This window comes from Limulus polyphemus, unplaced genomic scaffold (genome assembly GCF_000517525.1).
Source record: "Limulus polyphemus unplaced genomic scaffold, Limulus_polyphemus-2.1.2 Scaffold2581, whole genome shotgun sequence".
Taxonomy (NCBI): domain Eukaryota; kingdom Metazoa; phylum Arthropoda; class Merostomata; order Xiphosura; family Limulidae; genus Limulus; species Limulus polyphemus.
In genome coordinates, this window is record NW_013668191.1 from 15,811 (window position 1) to 25,560 (window position 9,750).

At 30.4% G+C, this 9,750-nt stretch overlaps 1 protein-coding gene across 3 annotated transcripts in view; it reads right to left on the minus strand.

Moving 5' to 3' along the window:
• LOC106467353 (exonuclease mut-7 homolog) overlaps positions 1–9,750 on the minus strand; it is a 59,406-nt gene that overhangs the window by 4,125 nt on the left and 45,531 nt on the right. For all 3 annotated transcript variants that reach the window (XM_013927700.2, XM_022395512.1, XM_022395513.1), the window contains exons 17-18: positions 5,449–5,580; positions 792–1,100 (exon numbers count right to left, since the gene is read on the minus strand). In XM_013927700.2, coding sequence (XP_013783154.1) covers positions 792–1,100; positions 5,449–5,580 — 441 coding nt within the window. The remainder of the gene's footprint in view (positions 1–791; positions 1,101–5,448; positions 5,581–9,750) is intronic.

Sequence of the window (9,750 nt, forward strand, 5' to 3'; positions counted from 1 at the left end):
AAGGGACAGTGTTACGACAGCGGAAGTCAAGTGACGCTGGTAACATGTGATGAGTTTCTAGAAGGATCATGAAGGCTCGAGTGTTTGCCAGACGCCCTCTATTTTAATATATAAGCCAGGCAGATAAAGGGAGACAATAATTGCAGATAGACAGATAATTGAGTCAAGTAAGCGGTAGTGACCATAAGTAACGTGCATGAATTCTTGTGAATTATAGCATGTGTTAAGTTAAATTGACAGTGGAAATTCTGTGTATTGCAAAGTTGTATTGAGAAAGAATAAACTAGTTTTATTTAAGAAAGGACTTGTATCGCTGAAGATTTCGGAAATAATTTCTACGGGAAATTAACAAACGATCAGTCGTAACAATAGTATATCTATTAAAAACACTTTAATTTTAAATAAAGAGCCAAACATCAACAAACAAAAAAGTCAAGGAAGCAATCTTAGTTGAACAAAACAAACCCTAAGCTAAACCAACACCCTTTACTAAGCTGTTAAACAACCTCAGGTCATATGACTTCTTTGTTCTTTACTGCATATATATATATATATATATATATTCCTGTTCCTATGTACATAACGTGTACCTGATAATGACAAAACGTTGTCGAAATGTTATACATTTTTTACAGTTTAACTTATAATAAAGTTTTCTTCAGTACCCATTCAAGCCATCTTTAAATATGTATGTATGTATGTATGTATGTGAGCTGTTCAAAAATATAAGAATGTTTTAATTACATACTACTTAATAAATCTTTAAAAACAAATGTTTAATATTTCCTTACCTCATCAACAAGAAGTTTTGACCATGTCTGTTTTATGTGATCATGGTGAGATCCATCCCAGTATACTTTTCCACAACTTTTACACACATAAAACAGGGCCAACCTGTCAAACACAGGTTCTGCAAGACAGTCAAGCTGTATTCTAACACCACTATCTATTACTGCACTGTCAAGGTTAACAGAACCTCCAGTGTATTCATGTACTCTTTCCTTCTTAATTAGCACTGGACAAGGGACACTTTGATGATGGAGCCACATGTTATAGAGATCATTTGAAGGAATAAAAACATATTCACTTCCATTGCAGACCTATAAATAAAACTCACACTGTATTACAGTATCTACAAAGTAACTAAAATGTATTAAAGTAAACATAATGTACTAAATTTAACAATTTTCTTATGTGAAAACATATTTCAGAAAGATTCTCATCTCTTTGCAACACAAAGAGCTACTGCAACTTGCTAGCACTACCATGTAAATTCCTGTGGGACCACCTGATCAACATCAGTAAGAAGAAATGAGAAGCAAAGGTATGCATGGAAGCAACAGTGGTAAAACACAAACAGACTCAGCTGAAATAACAGAAGCAAAAGGTTAAAATTCTAGATATGAGATGAGAATGGAACCAACCACATGATGCACAATGGTGGTAACATCACTAACCATCAAAGTGTCTCTAGTTGCTATTATAATATTAGATGACTCCTGTAAAACAATATTATAAACCTCAAGAGATGCCAGAAATGTGGGAACATAAATGATTAATACAATTAAATCATTAAATTGATTTTGTGATTGTCCCTTTTTTTTATCTTATCAAGGAAAACAAAAATAAGCCGGGTAAGGAGATGCCGCATAGGCCTAATGATGATCTTGGTAAGTACTGAACAAAACCCATAATTTGGATTAAACAATGGAAGCAGACAGTGAGACATGCATCCCCAAAAGTACAAATTTGATTAAAATAAAATAAAATTGAAGATAATTCAAATGAAAGTTCCTACTGATAAGCTTAAAATTTAATATCATTCTGTCAGATGATCAAGAAAATTAAGTAAAAAAAAGGACTACACAATGAATACTAAAGGTTAAAACAATAAGTGCAAAAATTCAGTTATCTCTTATGATAAAAAACATTTGAAGAAAAGCAGAGCAAAGGAAAAAATGAACTTGTGTTCACATGCTAGTGCTAATGAAATTCTTGCACAAAAGGATGTGTCACCCTCTGGTGGTGGAGGGCTCTAGTCTAATTATGATTACATCATAGGCTAGTACAACAAACAATGCAGGAATTTACACACCAATGTATGAGTTAATAACTCTTTGTGGTGCAGAGAGGTGAGTAGCATTTCTAAAGTATCTATAAGATATTACATTAACCACAGTATATTACAGCATCTACAAAGTATTACAAAAACCAAAATCTATTATACTAAATGCAAAGTATTACTATAACTAAAGTGTATTACAATAAATATAAAATAATCAGTGACCACAAAGTATAACAGTAACTATAAAGTATTATAGTGACCACAAAGATTTTATAATAACCAAATGTACCAACCATGCAGAACACATTGTACCAGCTGTATAATAACCAAATGTATGAACCATGTAGAAAACACTGTACCAAAGTATTAAAGTAACTACAACAGTTTTACAGTGACCATATTGTATCAAAATAAATACAGTCTTCCAGTATCTATATTGTTTTACAGTGACTAAAATGTATTACAGTACCCACAATGTATTAAAGTATCTGTAAGGTATAACAATAACTACAATGTATTACAGCAACCATAAAGTATTACAATAGCCATAAAGTATTAAAGTGTCCACAATTTAAAGAAATATATTTTTATTGTTTGCTTAAACTGAATAGCTTTGGAAAGTTTTTATTTGATTCTTTGTATGTGGTAAACACCAATAGTTTCTTTAAACCAAACTTTAGTACATCAGGAACAATGCTGTAATGCATTATCTTTCTGCTAAATATTCAAATTAACTCTTTCAGCACATGCATGGTCCCTGGGACCGACCTTGTAACCATTTAGTGTTTGTTATAGTTTTCATACTATAACTTTCAAATTAGTAAGTGTATATTCAGGAAATGTGGCAGATTATCAGTAAACATTACAAGGCTTTCATATGCAAAATATCATTTCTTTTCTTAAGTCTTAAGGTTTGTTAAGCAGTGTTTTTCTCATGCCTTTTTTCTTTCCGCATGTTACCTATCGAACATGCAAAGTAATTTTCATTTTAAGATTAAACATACTTTTATGCATAAGAAAATTTTCAAATTTCACATACAAAATCTTTATAATGTCCAGATACTAATATAGTTATCAAACGTTTCTTAAGAAAAAAACTTTATATATATTATCTGTTATTTTCACTAATGAATCTCTGTATGGTTTTGGTCAATTTGACCGATCTCTTAACCAACATAAAAAAAAATAGGAAATAAATATAAATTATGCCTTTTTCTTTCTAGAATGACTACAAATTATAACATGCAAATACAAATGTTTAGACTAAAAAGCTTAAAGCTAATAACATTATACATATATATATTTATTACTTTTATTATACTGACCTTTCAGCCATGCCTGGCTTAATACAGAAGTTACAATGATGTGGCACACGTGCACTCATGTTACCATATCCAGTAATATAAAACTGACCTTTAGACTTTACAAAAGTGACCTGTCTTGGCTGTGTTTTACTGGACTAGTATTTTGTCACATTTCAATTAATATACATAATATATGTATATACATTATTACTATTTACAAATAATTTATTTAACATATTTTTTTTCAAATATAGAACAGTATATTAAGAAGTAAAGCAAACAATTATCTCTTCTAGTTATGATCTTTGTACTCCTTTGCTGTTTATCGTAGGTTGGTAAGCCTTACAAAATTTTGCATGTGGAGAATGTGAAACAAAATACTTTTTTTTAGGTTTTATATATATACAGGTGAATAACCAAACAATAATAAATTACTATATCAATACCATTGAATTCCACTATAATTTATCAAGCTTAGTAACTAAGCTGTATTTCGGTCTAAAAGAATATGAAATTTCAAGCAGACTAAAGACTTACCTTACCAGTACGTAGATTTGTACTGAAAGAACGAGATGACATCCTAACATTTGAAAATGGCTGAGAAAGCCACTTGGGGGACATTCTGAGCTTTAGATTGGTTAAGTGTACATAAGAGTGTTTCCAAAAATTGAAAGAGGTGAGTGGGGCCACTGTGTTTGATTCAGTACATGAACATTATCTCGGAAAATATAATAGATAGGAGGTTCTTATTTTATATGCTAGTTGATTAATATCAGTAATTTGAGTTCCTAATTTGTACAAAACTATAGACTTTGTATTTTGACATCTAACCTGAACCATGATGCATTCAACATACTATGCGACACACAAAAACACAAGTGTTTTTTTAATATTTACTTTTAAATTAAGAGATCAAATAATGTATAATACTAAAATTTGAATTATAATCTACAGTTTGATACCAAACTTATTGACATAAATTCATAGAAAGTAGTTCAATAAAATTTTGAATGGAGTCAACAAACGAGATGATGTGGCCTTTGACCCGTGTGGAAAGGGTTAAACCATCTCTGCCTTATAATCAATGTATTGATGATTATTGTATGGCAGGCTCATCAGGCACTGGCATTCCAAAATCCATAAAGGTTACCTGTTATTGAATGGTCAAAAGGTCAAGCACAGAGACAATTACGACTGTGATTGTCAACCATAAAGACATGGTGAGTCTCTATTTTGGGCCTCAGTACTGGGAAGTCCAGCATCAGGCTGAAAACACAACTACAAAGAGTCTGTATTTTAGGCCTTTGTTCTGAGAAGTCCAGCATCAGGCTGAAAACACAACTACAAAGAGTCTGTATTTTAGGCCTTTGTTCTGAGAAGTCCAGCATCAGGCTGAAAACACAACTACAAAGAGTCTGTATTTTTAGGCCTTTGTTCTGAGAAGTCCAGCATCAGGCTGAAAACACAACTACAAAGAGTCTCTATTTTTGGCCTTTGTTCTGAGAAGTCCAGCATCAGGTTGAGAACACAACTACAAAGAGTCTGTATTTTAAGCCTCAATACTTGAAGGTCCAGCATTAGGCTGTGAAAATCTCTACAGATATAAAAATTCTTTAGTTTGTGTCTCACCTACAATACTTTCATTCCACGGATGTTTAACCTGCTTTCCATCTGGTCAGCCTCTGTATGTTGTCTCAACAAGTGTACAATGTTAAATAGTTGTCTTATAACCTTTGTATTTTGTTCAATCATAAGAATTATGCTACCATCCCATGGTAAACATGAACTTAATGCAAAGAGGTTAACTGGGTTATGAAAATGTGTCAACAAGTTAAATTTAGAAATATTTTAATTAACAGTCAGATGCGACTTACTAAATTACTCATATGTATTTAAGGGACAACAACAGTATAGTGTTCATTATGTATTTAAGTCATAACTAGTTTTACAGGTAATTTTTAATATTACCTTTGGATTATAACCAAGATGCTTATTAATTAATTAAATCACTTATCTACCAATGGTACAAGAAATTTACATCTGAGCACAATAAAGATATGTAAAAAAAGAACCACTGACTGGACAGCGAGTAAACAAGTCATCTTCTGTTACTAGGATGTTGTAGTATTTGAAAACAATTTCTGTTTGTTCTTTGGCTGTTGAGTCACAAGGTACATTAAAGCACATGCCTGGAGGAACATGATTCTTCAGCTGAAAAAGTAATTTATATACTTTACCACACTCAAGTTTAGATATATATAGTTTTCACTTTCAAATTGGAATATAAGAAGTATAAAATGACAATGTCTTGAAAAACTTGTATATTGCTACAACTTAAAATTATACATTGAGCATTAATATATAACATAGATGCTAATGGCAAACTAATATATTGTTTCTGTGTCACTAATCCCAAGGGATAAGTCTTTATTCTTGACTGATATATATATCTAATTTATCTACTTAAAAGCTTATTGAAAATTCTAAGATGTAGACCCATTATTACAAGTAAATGTCACAGTTTTTAAGGACAGCATGTTTAAAAAACGTTTTTTAATATTTCTTACAAAAAAAAAAGATTTCAGTATGGAGATTGGTAGTCAAAATACTTTTACTAATAAATATTTTTAAGCTTTATGTTATATTAATTTTAACTAGTGATTTCAGAGTAAAACCATGCAGTTAAAATAGTAACATTATAACCTTTTTTAAATATTTAATAAATGGTAAGGATTTAATATCATAATCAGCTTTAGAGTGGAAATAATCTTTCATGCAATTAAAACTGCAACTTTTCAACGAGCAGGTTATCTTCAGGCAATGTATGATTAAAACAATTACAAGTTTATTGTGTTACAACTATTTTCAGTGTACACATTGAGCAATAAATATTTAACATGGGAATATTTCAAAAATATATCAAAATACAAAACCCATAGTTTAGAATTTTAAGGGTTATAATTGGTAGAGATAGAAGAGTTCCAGGATATTTGTTTAACTCTCTAACTATGAGTAGGCCGAAGTGCACATGTCAAGATTTTTTATTGAGTTACATTCAAAATTTAATTAAATTGCTTTATTATCCTTTTATACTAATAAAATTGGTATTAAAACATAGTTAATAAATCAAATTTCAATATTCTATAAGTTTTAAGTTTTTAATTTTATAAGGAAATATTTTGAAAAATCCTCAATCTCCCCTAATATGAGAATTGTGATATTTGTTCTCTAAGTCTTCCCTATTTATTTATCACCCCTCTAAAAAGTATGAAATTTAATGTAAATTACTCATTATAATATAGATATTAATAAGGCAAAGCATAATCTTAGAGCCTTCAATCTTATTTGTTTATGGAGCCATAAACTAGAAAATCAGACCCACTTGACACACCCACCTGTCACATCCTCTCTTTCGCTAATTGTCAACAGTTCTCTCTGAATTTTTATATTATTTATAACCAACAGAAAGCCAAAGTTTAATCTTCCAAATGATGTATTATGTTTTCTGTAAAGAGTATTTCACCTCCAGTTTGAACATTTCTCTTGCAGTATTCACATCAGCTCATGCATTACATAATTAAATACAATAACATGAGCTATGCATTTGCTAAGGGATTTATAACTTGTGTGATGGTCAAGTGTTAATAAAACAAAATTTAAGTATAAACAGGTGTATACTGTTATGAGCTTTTGAGCTATTTAGAATAAACAATTGTAGTTTCCTGTTACAATCTGCAGTCATTCTAGAAAAAAAAAGTAATTTAGATCTACTGTGTATTTTTTTTTGGTGGTTATGAGGCAAGTCAAATTGACTGAATGAGTATAGGATTATGGTAGTGAAAATAACAGATAAAATATAAAGTTTTACTGAAACAAAATTCTTGATATTTATTTAGGAGGTTTTAGAGATTGCAAAAATGAAATTTGAGAATTTTTAGGTGAAGAAGAGTACTTTTAATCTTAATATGAAATTCACTTTGTACTTGGAGCAGTCAACACACTAACTCCATATGTTTGTGGACAAATGTTTAGTAAAAATATTTTATTAAAAAATTGGATTTTTTGTTATACAAAAGACTTGTAACGTTGACTGAAAGCTTGTCAAATTTTGTGAAGATAAACAAAACATGTTAAAAGTTATACTACAGAAACTGATGGTTATTTTGAGGCTACAAACTCAATCAAGTCAGCCAAGATTATAGCAAGAGAGTTAATCAGCATAACATTTGTGATTTTTCTTCTGTTAAAATCAGTTTCACTTTATGGAATTTTAATGGTTGTTTTTTAATTGTTTGAAAACATTGAACGTTTCTTTCTAGTGTTCTTTAATCTTTGTGTTCAGTTCTATTCAGTTTTACCTAAATAACATATTTCACACATGGTGCATTTGATTTCACATATAATTTTTGGGTGTCCTTTTGTTTCTAATAAGTTATTCTAATGATGTTATTCATTTATATTCATGGTTTGTGTATAATTAATGAGTTAATGTAAATGTTGTGCTTTTTGATGAACCACTTCCATATTCTGACAAGGTTGTCTTTGACATGATTTATAAAAGGGTTAGCTGTTGCAATAAAGTTTTGTGGTTTCTTGTTAGATTGATTGTTTTGTGATTTTTTTGGTTTTAGTTTCTTTGATTGTTTTCAACTTTTTCTTCTAGATAACCATTTTTATGAATTTAAATCTCAGATATTTTCCTTGATTCACTGTTTAAATTACTGGGGTAAAAATGTTAAAGATGATTTGAATTATACGTTTTAAGTCTACAAGTCTTTGTTGGGGATGGTATGTGGATTTCCAATGTACATATTGTTCTGAGTGTGTTGGTTTCCTATAAACACAGGTATTAACCCAATTGATGTGAACATTCAAAACAATTATTGAGAATGTTCTTTCATCTTCAATGGTGAAGTTAATGTTGCTGATATGGTTGAAAAAACTATGTTTCTTGAAGTCAAGAGTTACAACGACAGAAAACATCCTCAACATATTGTGCACAGTGTACAAAAGATTTATAGCTGTTGTAAAAGGCTTCATCTCCAGTTCAATTAGAAAGAAACTGGCTAACAAGCTACATAAAGTTGTGCCAGAGTCCATCAATTTAGCAGTAATTTGTATTGTTCAACTGAGGTCAAAACTTTGTTAAGTCAAATAAGGCTACTACTTTTGAAGAGGTTGTTGCAATTCTTTGTTCGGGGTCACTGATGACTGATGATAGTTTCAATAACTTTCTTGAATGCTTCCTCTTGAGAAATTTGAACATAGATTTTGTATAACAAAGCTTGTCATTTTAGTTTTATGATTATATTCTTTCAGACCTGAACAAAATGTGTGTTTTCAGAGATAATGCATGGTGAAATGATCCAAGCAAGAAAGATGCCAAGGTTGTAGTTAAAAGTAAAATATGTGGGCATTATGAAATGCATTTTTAATGCTTTTTTTATATTCATGAACCATTGGTAAATGGATCTGCCTTTGCTACATTGTACTCAATTACATATTTGTTGACTAATGCAATGCTCTTTTTTGTAGTTTTTGTAGCTTCTTACAGTTGGACTTAAGTTTTCATCTAATTTTATGTATTTTGATGTATCACCAGATTTAAGTTTTAATCTAATTTTATGTATTTTGATGTTTCACCTGATTTATGTTTCATCTAATTTTATGTATTTTGATGTTTCACCTGATTTATGTTTCAGCTAATTTTATGTATTTTGTTGTTTCACTTGATTTATGTTTCATCTAATTTTATGTATTTTGATGTTTCACTTGATTTATGCTTCATCCAATTTTATGTATTTTGATGTTTCACCTGATTTATGTTTCATCTAATTTTAGATATTTTGATGTGTCACCTTATTTATGTTTCATCTAATTTTATATATTTTGATGTATCACCCGATTTATGTTTCAGCTAATTTTATGTATTCTGATGTTTCACTTGATTTATGTTTCATCTAATATTAGATATTTTGATGTGTTACCTGATTTAAGTTTTCATCTAAGTTAACATTTTCCTAAACTGAAAATGTATTTCCAATAATACTTATCTCTGCTGAAACTTATAGCTATTTTTTGACTGTTAGGATTTCCATCTTTGCCCATCTAAGCATTGGATCTGATTTTTTCTTGCTTGCTCCAGTCTTTTATACCCCCCCCAACTGCCCTTGGCGATATACTCTCCACTTACGTCAATGTGCCCTCTATCCTGGTACTGTATATAAGCCCCTCATTCACATAATTGTAGCACTTTTTCAAGACTGACACCATTCCAATCTCTAACATCGGCTCTTAGTGGGGAGGAAGGGTGGAAGAGTGTCAGCGGAGGTAAGTATTATTGGAAATACATTTTCAATTTGGGAAAAATGTTATCTTCCA